Raw genomic sequence first — 14,827 nt, 5'->3', positions numbered from 1 at the left:
ACAAGGTGAGGGGTCCTCTGGCCTCTCTATTTGGCCATGGGGGAAGTGGTTGGAGGGTTTAGGGTGAGGCGAGTGGCAGCAGGGTGGAGGGGAGCATAGAGTGGTAAGAATATGATAGGTACTACCATGAGAAGTTGAGGCAAATAGCATGGATGCATTTAAAGGGAAACTAGATAAACACACAAGGGAGAAAGGAATAGAAGGGTATACAGATAGGATTAGATGAAATAGGGGGGAGGCTCGTGTGGAGCATAAATGCCAGCATAGACTAGTTGGGCCGAATGGCCTGTTTTTGTGCTGGAGATTTGATGTAATGGGTTGAGTAGGTAATTCAAAAGGGAAGAGTTAGGAGTAGTATTGGCAGTAAATAAAGGTGATAGGAAGGGAATGAGAAGGGGTAAAGGATGCAATGGGAGTGAGGGGGTGGGAATGGAATCACTGAGGACCACATTTTTCCCTCAACCCCACTCCAAAGTCAGCTGTTGCCCTTTTCCCCACCACACCACTCAACCTCCCATCTGAAAGCACACAAGCATAAGAGAAGCAGAAAAAGAAGGCGCGAGGAAGAAAGTATTAGAGCAGTTAGAAGAGAAACAGAAGGGGAGAGCCAGAAATGGCAACACGAAGACAACAGACAGGTAAGAGAAACCATATTCGTGTGCAATACCACAGGAAATAGATTACAAATCTTATGTCTATGTGCACTTCCTGTAAACTTTTACCAATATAAATTCCAATGTCTACATTTATAATGGAAACAACCATGTAATTTCTTGTGCATTAATTACTGAATTCCCTACATTTCAACTGTGACTACACTTCAAAAGTACCTCATTGGCTGTAAAACATTTTAGGACGTCCCGAGATAAATGCAAGTTCTTTCTTTTAATGACGTCCTTACGGTAGCAGAGGATGGAATTACCGCATGACAAGTTTCCATTGTAAGTTTGGACATAGGACTTTATAATAGGAACAGGAGTAGGCCATTCAGCCCCTCGTGCCTGCTCTGCCATTTGATAAGATCATGGCTGATCTGTGATCCAGCTCCATATACCTGCCTTTGGCCCATATCCCTTAATACCTTTGGTTGCCAAAAAGCTATCTATCTCAGATTTAAATTTAGCAATTGAGCTAGTATCAATTGCCGTTTGCGGACGAGAGTTCCAAACTTCTACCACCCTTTGTGTGTAGAAGTGTTTTCTAATCTCACTCCTGAAAGGTCTGGCTCTAATTTTTAAACTGTGCCCCCCACTAGAATCCCCAACCAGTGGAAATAGTTTCTCTCTATCCACCCTATCCGTTCCCCTTGATATCTTATAAACTTCGATCAGATCACCCCTCAACCTTCTAAACTCCAGAGAATACAACCCCAATTTGTGTAATCTCTCCTCGTAACTTAACCCTTGAAGTCTGGGTAGCATTCTAGTAAACCTATGCTGCACTCCCTCCAAGGCCAATATGTCCTTCCGAAGGCGCGGTGCCCAGAACTGCTCACAGTACTCCAGGTGCGGTCTAACCAGGGTTTTGTATAGCTGCAGCATAACTTCTGCCCCCTTGTACTCCAGTACTCTAGATATAAAGGCCAGCATTCCATTAGCCTTCTTGATTATTTTCTGCACCTGTTCATGACACTTTAATGATCTATGTACCTGAACCCCTAAGTCCCTTTGGACATCCACAGTTTTTAACTTTTTACCATTTAGAAAGTAACCTGTTCAATCCTTTTTTGATCCAGTGAATAAAATACCAAAATAAAGATGGAATGCATGACTAAATTGAGAACTGAATTACATCTGGGTACCATGTCCAATTATACCCACCCGCTAACCTTGCATCATCTGAAGACTACATTTGGTCTTCCCATGTGTATCACTACGAGAGTTCAACTGGTATCTTATTAACGTTTTTATGTCTTCATGCAATTCCTGCCTACAGAACCTGTTGTCACACTTCTCTCAATATTCCCATTATAAATTTCTGTGTTCACATTTAGAATTGAAACTGCCTATGTAAATCCTGATGTGGAGATGCCTGTGATGGACTGGGGTGGACAAATGTATGGAGTCGCACAACACCAGGTTATAGTCCAACAGCTTTATTTGAAATCACAAGCGTTCGGAGCTTTGCTCCTTCGTCAGGTGAAGTGAAGGCACAGCATATATAGTCAGAGAACAATGCCTGATGATTACAGATAATCTTTCTAACTGCCCTTTATCACACCTCGGCAGAGAGATAATCACAGCAATCAAAGGAGTGAATGGTGTTCAAACAGGTTAGTCAGGGAAACATTACATCCAAGAATACTGAGGTGGGGTCACCAGGGGTCAAATGTAGCAGATGCTGGGGTTTGTATTAAAAACAGATAACTTTTTTTTGCTGGAAATCGCAGCAGGTCCGGCCGCATCTGTGTATGGAGAACAGGCCAACTACGACTTGAGTCTGGATGACTCTACGTCAGGTGGGGTTACATGTAGCGTGACATGAACCCAAGATCCCGGTTGAGGCCGTCCTCATGGGTGCAGAACTTGGCTATCAATTTCTGCTCGACGATTTTGCGTTGTCGTGTATCTCGAAGGCCGCCTTGGAGAACGCTTACCCGAAGATCGGAGGCTGAATGTCCTTGACTGCTGAAGTGTTCCCCGACTGGGAGGGAACCCTCCTGTCTGGCGATTGTTGTGCGGTGTCTGTTCATCCGTTGTCGCAGTGTCTGCATGGTCTCGCCAATGTACCATGCTCCGGGGCATCCTTTCCTGCAACGTATGAGGTAGACAACGTTGGCCGAGTCACAGGAGTATGAACCATGTACCTGGTGGGTGGGGTCCTCTCTTTTGATGGTGGTATCTGTGTCGGTGATCTGGCATGTCTTGCAGAGGTTGCCGTGGCAGGGTTGTGTGGTGTCATGGACGCTGTTCTCCTGAAAGCTGGGTAATTTGCTGCGAATGATGGTCTGTTTGAGGTTGGGTGGCTGTTTAAAGGCGAGTAGTGGAGGTGTGGGGATGGCCTTAGTGAGGTGTCTGTCGTCATCGATGACATGTTGAAGGCTGTGAAGAACATGGCGTAGTTTCTCCGCTCCGGGGAAGTACTGGACGACGAAGGGTACTCTGTTGGTTGTGTCCCGTGTTTGTCTTCTGAGGAGGTCTATGCGATTTTTCGCTGTGGCCCGTCGGAACTGTCGATCGACGAGTCGAGCGTCATATCCCATTCTTACGAGGGCGTCTTTCAGCGTCTGTAGGTGTCCATCGCGTTCCTCCTCATCTGAGCAGATCCTGTGTATTCGCAGGGCCTGTCCATAGGGGATGGCCTCTTTGATGTGGTTAGGGTGGAAGCTGGAGAAGTGGAGCATCGTGAGGTTGACAACGTTGTCTACTTCATACGTTGCAGGAAAGGATGCCCCGGAGCATGGTACATTGGCGAGACCATGCAGACACTGCGACAACGGATGAACAGACACCGCACAACAATCGCCAGACAGGAGGGTTCCCTCCCAGTCGGGGAACACTTCAGCAGTCAAGGACATTCAGCCTCCGATCTTCGGGTAAGCGTTCTCCAAGGCGGCCTTCGAGACACACGACAACGCAAAATCGTCGAGCAGAAATTGATAGCCAAGTTCCGCACCCATGAGGACGGCCTCAACCGGGATCTTGGGTTCATGTCACGCTACACGTAACCCCACCTGACGTAGAGTCATCCAGACTCAAGTCGTAGTTGGCCTGTTCTCCATACACAGATGCGGCCGGACCTGCTGCGATTTCCAGCAAAAAAAAGTTATCTGTTTTTAATACAAACCCCAGCATCTGCTACATTTGACCCCTGGTGACCCCACCTCAGTATTCTTGGATGTAATGTTTCCCTGACTAACCTGTTTGAACACCATTCACTCCTTTGATTGCTGTGATTATCTCTCTGCCGAGGTGTGATAAAGGGCAGTTAGAAAGATTATCTGTAATCACCAGGCATTGTTCTCTGACTATATATGCTGTGCCTTTATGTAACTCTTCACTTCACCTGACGAAGGAGCAAAGCTCCGAAAGCTTGTGATTTCAAATAAAGCAGTTGGACTATAACCTGGTGTTGTGCGACTCCTTACATATGTAAATCCTGTCATTGTCACAAATTGTTCTGAATGTTTTTCATATGAAAAATTTTCACTCCTGTTTTTTTCTCACTTAACTGAAATTTCTAATGTCCAAAATAGGGTTGAAACAAAAATTTGAAAAAAACAAAAAATTGTATTTCACAATAACATTATTAAAAGTATCCATTTAATTGTCTTTTATTGTCTTCCTTAAAATTTTTACTTGAAGGCCACAGCCTCTCCCAAAACCCTATTTTGTCCAGAGCTGTGAGCTGAATTTGGATTGAGCAGTCTGAGCATGTGCAGTGTATATAATTTCCCAGGATTCACCAGTATCATTGTATCAGCTGTACTGATGGAATATTTTTCTTTAGTTGCTAGCAGTTTATGATCAGTTGTTTCTAAATATTACTTGAAGAAACGCTACAGGACAAATTTCAAAAACTTAGGTAAAGGTTATACTGAGTTTTTTATTTACACAGACTTTTTAAACAGGGTGTGTGTGGATGAGTGAGAAAAAAAGATTAGTTACACACCTGTTCTCACTTCCATTTTGTGTTCTATAAACTTCCGAATTTAGATGAGGGAGATACAGTGTCATTCCTTTGTAATTTGAGTTTATTTTTCAAAAACATTGGTTGAATTTTGAAGCAAACTGCTTCCTATTACCACTGATTATTACCCGTGTAGTGTTGACAGAATTATCTCTAATATCACGTGTTCTGTTTTAACAGTTAGAAAATGGAAACATTCTAATTACTAGTAGCTGTTAGACACAGAGAGAAAGACAAATGATGGGTCGATTTTAACTCGTTTGAACATGCTTATGATCTTCAGTGCCCATGTGCAGCTCAGGAAACATGGACCACTCAAGCGACACAAGAGAAAGATGGATAACTGCAACTGTAGAAAGTGTGCTCGCGAGACAGACCAGGCAGCTGGCAACAAGCCCAAGTGAGGCAATTACCAAGTGACATGGAGAGGCCTGCAAATTCTCTCAGACTGGGAGGCACCTGAGGGTTACCCTAAATCAAAGCCTATTGTCAAAGTATTGTGACAGGGCACCAGAAACAACTAAAAACGTGCAAAGCATCTTTGATAGCAATCTGGCACATGCCTTTTATTGGGCACCGTTTTCATGAAAAAATGTTTGGGTTGGGGAGGGAAGGGAGGAGAGATATGGGAACTATGTCTCGATTTCAATCTGGATATTAGAGCCCAGTGCATGGTTGACTAATGTGTTTGGCAGCAAGTGCATAATATGTTTTTAATACATGAATAAAGGTTTGTGAAACACTAGTGTACAGGGGCGGTGCGCCTTTAACTACCACGCGACCGCCCACACCCAACACGTGACTCACGCCACACCCAATTCACCACGTGGACCGGCCAAGGCTCCGCGCGCTGACTCCGGACAGAGCCAATCAAAGGTGAGTATCGGATTGAACCCACGGGGGTACATTTTCCACGTAATGGGCGGGTGTTTCGTTTGATTGACATGGCGCTAAACCAATGGAAAGAAAATGTATTGAACCGCCCAATCGAAAGTGCGGCGATGACGCAGGGGGTATATAAAGCGTGGCGCAAGCGTAAAGATCGCAGTTTCGCCGTTTGTTCTTTGAAGTTGTTGGGGTAGTTAAGGTAGACTTGGTAAGATGAGAGAGATCGTGCATCTCCAGGCTGGCCAGTGTGGTAACCAGATTGGAGCCAAGGTCTGTATTGTCGACGCACAGGGATGAGGGAGCTGCGCTAGCATAGTCCAGAAAGGCGGAGCGCCCAGAGAGTCGCCCAGAGATTCCGGGCCAAAGTCCCTGCAGTTACCCGGGGCGGAGGAGTGGGGGGGTTGCGCACCGAGAGATGAATTACGATAATAGTGTCGAAGCCTGATGTGGATGGGAGGGTTATCGCACCGATGGGCGACCTGGGCTGAGGGCCGTTACTGTGAGGAGCCGAGCGGACGATCGCGTGGTTCCCGCGAGAGGGCGGCGTTTTGACCGTTAAATTTCCGATTAACCAGTGAAGCCGAAGATTCAGTTGGGCGACCGTTGGAAGGCGCGCGCTGGCAGAGTCTTTGTGCGCATGTGCGAGTTTAATGGCGCGAGGGGGGGTGGGGTTTAGCTGCGGCGCACGCGCACTGGCGTGATGGTGGCTGGCGCAGTTCGGGCCTGGAGTGGCCAGGCACGCTGTAGCTCTCGGCACCTTCGACTATAAACAGAACGGCACCGTGTTCAACCTCGGGACCGCAATAAAACTTGTACAGACTTGTGTTACGGTGTCGCGATATCCTGCACAAAAACTGCAGGTGCTGGAAATCTAAAATGAAGACCGAAATGCTGGAAAGGTGCAACGGGTCAATCGGATCTGTGGCGAGCCCAGATGGGATGACGTGTCAGATGTAGCCCCTTAGATAGAAGATGCTGCAGATTACTTAATTAGTGCAGAACTACAGCTCAGTTTTAATATCAAGATTCTTCTTAGCAGAGCCTAGTAAGAGACACTGTCAGCAGTTGCAGCTTGTGATTCAGAACCAAACAATAATTAAAAATGTTTTATGCATTTCAATGACTCAGGAAGCTGTGAAAAAAGTTTTATTCATCCTCCTCCTTCCACTCAGAAATGAAATTGCCCTGAGCAACAATTAGCTGAATGGGTTTATAATCTACTATGTTGTGTATTAGTATCAGAACCAAGCATTACCGTACTCTTCTATTTGCACGTTGCTGTGGTGACCTGGCCCTTTTGTGTAGGCAAAAAATAAAGTATAAGGAATCATTTCACTTTGACTGTTGTGATATTGGAGGTACACTTCCCCATGCATTTTCCTGTTGCACAGTGTAGTGGGGTAAATCAAAGAAGAAATTAGGAGGGGTGAGATTGGGACTGAATTCAGAAAGTGGGAGTTGAGAAGCTGAAAGCACAGCTGCTGATGGTAGGGGATGGACCAGAGCCTGGCATCATGAATAGTGAGGTGGTTATAAAGGCTGGAAGAGGCTATATAGATGGAAAGAAGTGAAGCCAGGGAGGGAATTAATAACTAGAATAAGAATTTTAAATTTGACTGGTGATCAATGTGGGTTAGTGAGAAGGTGGCGATGGGGGTCATATTACTTGCTGATGAATATTGCGTTTTAGATGAGTTGCAGTTTATGGAGGATGGGAGGCTGGTCAAGAGACCATTGGAGTCATTGAGCTTGGAGATGACCGGCATAAATGAGAGCTTCAACCGATGGGCTAAGATAGGGGTAGAGGTGGGTGATGTTATGGAGATGGAAATAGATGGTCTTTGTGATGGAGAGAATGTGAGTTTGGGAGGTCATCTTAGGGTCAAACAGGGCATCCAGGTTGTGAATAGTATTGTTGAGTCTTGGGATGGTGGCTGAGGGGAATGTTGTTGGCAGGGGTTGAAGACAATGGCTGCAGTCTTCCCAGTGTTTAACTGGAGGAAGTTGCAGCTCATTCATGATTGGATGTTGGATAGGCAATCTGACAGTGGCTGCAGAGGAATGGAACGATGATGCTAAACAATGGAGCACAAGCATTAAAGAGGATGGTATAGTCGATGGCTGGGAAGAGGCCAAGGAGGAATACTGCACCATGGTCACAGATCATTGTTTGTGACTTTGGTTAGATCTGTTTTTGTGCTGTGGAAGGGGCAGAAACCCAATTGGAGGGATTCAAATGGATCTCTTTAGAAAGTACCAATTTGTTCTCTGGTGCTATTGGGCCTTGGTATTCTTGGATGCCAAACAGACTGGCACCACCAGTGCTGCACAAACTCAGATGGGAAAAGGCCAATTATAATATGGTGCTGTGATTCATTTTTGCCTGAAAGATAGCATTGTCTGAACCAGACATCATCCAAAGAGGGCCACGAGTCTATGTGCTAGTTCTATCACACTCGAGCATAAGTGAAGAATGATACAACAAAGGCTATGGGCCCCGACACTATCCCGGCTGTAGTGCTGAAGACTTGTGCTCCAGAACTAGCCGCACCTCTAGCCAAACTGTTCCAGTACAGCTACAACACTGGCATCTACCTGACAATGTGGAAAATTGCCCAGGTATGTCCTGTCCACAAAAAGCAGGACAAATACAACCTGGCCAATTACCGCCCATCAGTCTACTCTCAATCATCAGCAAAGTGACGGAAGGTGTCATCGACAGTGCTGTCAAGCGGCACTTACTCACCAATAACCTGCTCACCGATGCTCAGTTTGGGTTCTGCCAGGACCACTCAGCTCCAGACCTCATTACAGCCTTGGTCCAAACATGGACAAAAGAGCTGAATTCCAGAGGTGAGATGAGAGTTACTGCCCTTGACATCAAGGCAGCATTTGTCTGAGTGTAGCACCAAGGAGCCCCAGTAAATTTGAAGTCAATGGGAATCGGGGAAACCTCTCCAGTGGCTGGAGTCATACCTGGCACAAAGGAAGATGGTAGTGGTTGTTGGAGGCCAATCATTTCAGCCCCAGGACATTGCTGCAGGAGTTCGTCAGGGCAGTGCCCTAGGCCCAACCATCTTCAGCTGCTTCGTCAATGACCTTCCCTCCATCATAAGGTCAGAAATGGGGATGTTCGCTGATGATTGCACAGTGTTCAGTTCCATTCGCAACCCCTCAGATAATGAAGCAGTCTGTGCCCATGTGCAGCAAGACCTGGCCAACATCCAGGCTTAGGCTGATAAGTGGCAAGTAACATTCGTGCCAGACAAGTGCCAGGCACTGACCATCTCCAACAAGAGAGATTCTAACCACCTCCCTGTGACATTCACCGGCATCACCATCACCAAATCTCCCACCATCAACATCCTGAGGGTCACCATTGACCAGAAACTTAACTGGACCAGCCACATAAATACTGTGGCTGCAAGAGCAGTTCAGAGGCTGGGTATTCTGTGGCGAGTGACTCACCTCCTGACTCCCCAAAGCCTTTCCACCATCTACAAGGCACAAGTCAGGAGTGTGATAGAATACTCTCCACTTGCTTGGATGAATGCCGCTCCAACAACACTTAAGAAGCTGGACACCATCCAGGACAAAGCAGCCCGCTTGATTGCCAAGCCATCCACCACCCTAAACATTTACTCCCTTCACCACTGATGCACTGTGGCTGCAGTGTGTACCATCCACAGGATGCACTGCAGCAACTCGCCAAGGCTTCTTCAATGGCATCATCAAACCCACGACCTCTACCGCCTAGAAGGACAAGGGCAGCAGGCACATGGGAACAACACCACCTGCACGTTCCCTTCCAAGTCACACACCATCCCGACTTGGAAATATATTGCCGTTCATCGTTGCTGGGTCAAAATCCTGGAACTTCCTACCTAACAGCACTGTGGGAGAACCTTCACCACACGGACTGCAGCGGTTCAAGAAGGCGGCTCACCACCCCAATAAATGCTGGCCTTGCCAGAGTCGCTCACTTCCCATGAACAAATAAAAAAAAATGTACCTACCTTTTGACACAGACTAATTGGAGAATAATCTTCATGCTTGCTGGCATTAAGGCTCATTTCTTTGTAAATATGGTGTGGCATGCAACCAATTGGTTGAGCTTTATTTCCATTGTCTATAGCTTTGATTTAACATGCAACATTATGAGATAGTCCTTGCTACTCAGGCTGGTGATCTCCTGAAACATCATAGCCATGAATCGGGAAGTCTGTTCCTGCTCTCTTGCTTTTTCATGTTTTTTTGTTAATGGTCAGATGATAACATGACCTTTGGGTAATAGTCCCCATTGTTGCCTTATTCTGTTGGTGGTATCACCCTCTACATTTTGGTGTACTTCATAAGCATTAAGAGGCTGCAATTGATGCAGCTGGCTGTTTTCAGGTTTCCTCAGGAACTGGAGCTGCAGCTTTTCAATATTTAGAAACATAGAGTATAGGAGTAGGCCCTTTGAGCCTGCTTTGACATTCAACATGATCATGGCTGATCCTCTATCTCAATACCATATTCCCGCTCTCTCCCCATATCCCTTGATGCCTTTTGTGTCTAGAAATCTATCTATATCCTTCTTAAATATATTCAGTGACTTGGCCTCCACAGCCTCCTGTGGTATAGAATTCCACAGGTTTGCCACCCTCTGAGTGAAGAAATTTCTCCTCACCTCAGTCCTTAATGTCTTATCCTGTATCCTGAGACTATGAGCCCTCGTTCTGGACCCCCCCTCCGCGCCCCCCCCCCCCCCCCATCAGCTAGGGGAAACATCCTCCTGCATCCAGTCTGTCTAGCCCTATCAGAATTTTATATGTTTCTATGAGATCCCCTCTCATTCTTCTAAACTCAAGTGAATACTGGCCGAGTCGACCCAATCGCTCCTCATACGACAGTCCTGCCATCCCAGGAATCCGTCTGGTGAACCTTCGCTGCGCTCCCTCTATGGCAAATAAATCCTTAGGTAAGGAGACCAAAACTGCACACAATACTCCAGGTGTGGTCTCACCAAGGCCCTGTATAACTGCAGTAAGACATCCTTGCTCCTGTACTCAAATCCTCTTGCAATGAAGGCCAACATACCATTTGCCTTCCTAACTGCTTGCTGCACCTGCATATTTGCTTTCAGAGACTGGTGTACAAGGACACCCAGGTCCCTTTGTACATCAACATTTCCCAATCTATCACCATTTAAATAATACTTTGACTTTCTGTTTTTCCTTCCGAAGTGGATAACTTCACATTTATCGAGGTTATACTGCATCCGTCATGTATTTGCCCACTCACTCAACTTGTCTAAATCGCCTTGAAGCCTCTTTGGATCCTCACAACTCACGATCCCACCTAGTTGTGTCATCAGCAAACTTGGAAATATTACATTTGGTTCCCTCATCCAAATCATTGATATAGCTGGGGCCTAAGCACTGATCCCTGCGGTACCCCACCAGCCACTGCCTGCCAATAGGATTGGATGGCCTATCCTGCAGGTAAATGGAGCAGTTGATGAAGGACTATAAACTACTAATGGTACCTCCAAACTTTTCCATGATAGTTATTCCATCAAGAGACTGCAACAGATGCTAGTTTGTGGTTTTGGTTGGGACCCAAGGTGGTTGAAAATTATGGAGCCTCTCATTCTAGTTAGGCTCACATGGTTCTCACCACAGGCCCCCTTGGGGATAAGTCTAGCTGTATTTCTCTCCCCATCAGCAAAAATCTGCTTAGTAGGCTGCTTGACATGTTTTGTGACCGGGTAGGAGTGGATCATAACAAATGTTTAGATGCAGGAAATTATCAGCAACTATGTTAAAGTCTAGGGTAGGGAACATTCAGCCATTCATCTAATCTGAGTAACCCTTGTTTTGTCTCTGACACACTGGTGTCATCTATGATTGAGCAAGTTAACCCAAGTCGAGGAAAAAGCCTTTTACTTTGACATCTTGTGGGTCCAAAAGTCCAGGTAGATTTCATCCCATCCTTGATCTCAGAATATTGAACAGGTTTCTCCAAAAGGAAAAAAATCACAATGGTAACACATCATGAGGTCATTCAGGCCAGTTGACTGCCATCAACGAAGAATGCCACTTTTCATATTGCTGTTCAGATATGCCATCACAAGTATCTCGGGTTCAATCTCCAGGGTCACAGCTACTAGTGCTGCACTTTACAGGGTTCATTTTAACTTGCCATCTGATCATCAAACTAGCTTTTCAGATTGGTTGCCTGTTAGAGAAACAAGATACATGCAAAACTCAGTGCATAACAATAATCTAATGATGCCGAGGCAAAATTTATATCCAAGCTGTGGGTTGTAGTGTATGAGCATTTCTTTCAAATATGGATTTTAATCAATATAATTTATGGTGCTAACATTTAAATTGGATTAAAACACCTAGGATTCATGCATTTTATTTAATACATTTTGTGCAACCAATGTAAATGTTGTTACAGGCAAAGATTTACCTGTTTTGGCAGAATTTTGGAAATTAAGAAATTGCATTTCAAAACAGTAAGAGAAAATCACATGATTTTTGTCTGAAAACTCTTAATCGTGCATGTTTCTCTGATTTTCACTGATGCCATAAGGATGATAGTAGAATGACTGCTTGATTTGACACTCATTGCTTTTGACCTTTTGCACAACAGGCTCAAGGGATTGAATCGCCTACTCCTATTCCTATGTTCCTATGACCTGTTAGACACATTATTAATAAGACTACTTTTTTTTAGTTCTGGGAAGTCATCAGTGATGAGCATGGCATTGATCCCACTGGAGCCTACCATGGAGACAGTGATCTTCAGCTGGAAAGGATTAATGTCTATTACAATGAGGCCACAGGTATTCATTGAAAATATTGATCATGTTTTTGCTTATATTACGAGCGTCAAGATGTCTTATGTTTGATTAATTTTAAACAGGTGGCAAATATGTACCCCGAGCAGTTCTCATGGATTTGGAGCCTGGTACTATGGACTCTGTTCGTTCTGGACCATTTGGACAGATTTTTAGACCAGATAACTTTGTGTTTGGTAGGTAACGTTTTTATTAAAGTGACTACCTGAAGCTGGTTGGTACCTTTTTGTAATAGGAAAATTAACTGGGAGGTCATTTGTTCAAACTGCTTTTCCATGGTTTGTTGACGGGTGGGTAATTAGCAGGAGACTTTACAGAAACTGCTGAACTTTACCTTTTGCAGTCCAGATTGCCCTGTACTAATTCCTGAAGGAGATGGGAAGAGAGTGGGGCCATAACCAAATTTTATGAAAATTACTTGGCCCTTTGAGAATATTTACACTTTATGATGGTTATGGGAAACAAACATCATAAAATGGTTGACTCCCATCTGAAGTTTGCAACAAGGCTTAGGGATTTTGTTCATCTCAAACTATCTGGAATTAAGCAGTATCTTCCCTGAATTGTGCATCAGATATTTTTCCCTTTGCCAGTTTGGTTACATCTCTCTTAGTTCTGCATCATAGAAAGTTCTCCTGCTTGATTGTTCAAGATTTTTTTTTAGTTTTAGTTAAGCGAGTAGTCTACGTGTGAGTACTTCCATTATAAAAATGCCAATTTCTAGAATTTCCAATGGAGACACTCCGAGTAACTGATCTATTCTAGTAATGCCCTGAAACTAGGGAAACTTGAACATGGGAGGTCTGTATTTGGGGGCGGGGTCAATTTTGAACTTTGGGATATCTCACTCTGCATAAGAGATTGTTTTGGTGTGTTGAAGTATTGCCTTACAGTGGTAAGAATTTATCTTGCTCTCATTTCTTGCAGGTCAGAGTGGTGCTGGTAACAATTGGGCCAAAGGTCATTACACTGATGGTGCTGAGTTGATTGACTCTGTTCTGGATGTGGTGAGAAAGGAGGCTGAGGGCTGTGATTGTCTCCAGGGCTTTCAGCTCACCCACTCACTGGGTGGTGGTACTGGCTCTGGTATGGGCACACTCCTTATTAGTAAAATCCGTGAAGAATACCCTGACAGAATCATGAATACTTTTAGCGTTGTGCCTTCACCAAAAGTATCAGATACCGTTGTAGAGCCTTATAATGCGACTCTGTCTGTCCATCAGCTTGTGGAGAACACTGATGAGACCTTCTGTATTGATAATGAGGCTCTTTATGACATCTGTTTCCATACCCTTAAACTGACAACTCCTACTTATGGTGATTTGAACCACCTAATGTCAGCCACCATGAGTGGTGTAACAACCTGTCTACGTTTCCCTGGTCAGCTCAATGCTGACCTGCGTAAACTAGCAGTGAACATGGTACCCTTCCCCCGTCTGCACTTCTTCATGACAGGTTTTGCTCCTTTGACCAGCCGTGGTAGCCAGCAGTACCGTGCCCTCACAGTACCTGAGCTTACTCAACAGATGTTTGACGCCAAGAATATGATGGCTGCCTGTGACCCTCGGCACGGCCGCTATCTGACCGTTGCTGCCATTTTTCGAGGCCGTATGTCCATGAAAGAGGTGGATGAACAGATGTTGAATGTACAGAATAAAAATAGTACCTATTTTGTTGAATGGATTCCCAACAATGTTAAGACTGCTGTTTGTGACATCCCACCTCGAGGCCTCAAAATGTCTGCCACCTTCATTGGCAACAGTACAGCTATCCAGGAGCTGTTTAAGCGCATCTCTGAGCAGTTTACTGCCATGTTCAGGAGGAAAGCTTTCTTGCATTGGTACACTGGTGAGGGTATGGATGAGATGGAGTTTACTGAGGCTGAGAGTAATATGAATGACCTGGTATCTGAATACCAACAATACCAGGATGCCACAGTTGGAGATGAGGGTGAATTTGAGGAGGAGGGTGAGGAAGAGGCTGCATAAATAGAGTTGTATATAATGAACTTCTAAACAAGTTTTCTTTGTTACATTAAAACCTGTTTCTGATGTTTGTCTTTTTTCCCATTCTGTGGTTTCATATTTTCTGTTTTATATTGAATGCTGGTTTGAAAGTTTTGAATTAAAATTGTTGATAGTAATTTAGTTTGCGTGTTTTTTCCCCCCCTCCCCATGCTTTCAATTTATGAACATGCAAACTGGTAAAAGATCCAGGAGCTCGAGTTTCCTATTTGGAAAGGCTGAATTATATAGCCAAAACTGTAGAGTATAAGTCAGATCGCTGTGCTTAAATTGCAGTGTTCTGGTCAGACCATACTTTGAATTTAATTGATCCACAAAAATGAATACACTAGTAGATACACTAAATGAATATATTAGTGATAGTTCACAAAATAGCTAGGGATCTACATGAAAATTTTTGTGTAAATGCCCTTCAGCTGCTCCTGTTACTGTA

At 44.7% G+C, this 14,827-nt stretch overlaps 1 protein-coding gene across 1 annotated transcript; it reads left to right on the top strand.

The window, feature by feature from the left end:
• Nucleotides 1-5,696: 5,696 nt before the first annotated feature.
• Nucleotides 5,697-14,482, top strand: LOC137300367 (tubulin beta-4B chain-like). The gene is made up of 4 exons (XM_067969450.1): nt 5,697-5,787; nt 12,247-12,355; nt 12,436-12,546; nt 13,298-14,482. The coding sequence occupies exons 1-4, from the start codon at nt 5,731-5,733 to the stop codon at nt 14,356-14,358; spliced, it is 1,338 nt and encodes a 445-aa protein (XP_067825551.1). The 5' UTR covers nt 5,697-5,730; the 3' UTR covers nt 14,359-14,482.
• The last annotated feature ends 345 nt before the right edge of the window (nt 14,483-14,827 follow it).

This window comes from Heptranchias perlo, chromosome 31 (genome assembly GCF_035084215.1).
Source record: "Heptranchias perlo isolate sHepPer1 chromosome 31, sHepPer1.hap1, whole genome shotgun sequence".
Taxonomy (NCBI): Eukaryota; Metazoa; Chordata; class Chondrichthyes; order Hexanchiformes; family Hexanchidae; genus Heptranchias; species Heptranchias perlo.
The sequence above is the reverse complement of the archived record's forward strand: the minus strand, read 5'-3'. Positions and strand labels throughout refer to the sequence as shown.

Bases quoted from the DNA above. Each gene is read 5' to 3' on its own strand.
- LOC137300367 (XM_067969450.1), top strand. From the start codon at position 5,731: ATGAGAGAGATCGTGCATCTCCAGGCTGGCCAGTGTGGTAACCAGATT. The intron at 5,788-12,246 runs GTCTGTATTGTC...ACTTTTTTTTAG, and splicing joins GTAACCAGATTGGAGCCAAG to TTCTGGGAAGTCATCAGTGA. The intron at 12,547-13,297 runs GTAGGTAACGTT...CATTTCTTGCAG, and splicing joins ACCAGATAACTTTGTGTTTG to GTCAGAGTGGTGCTGGTAAC.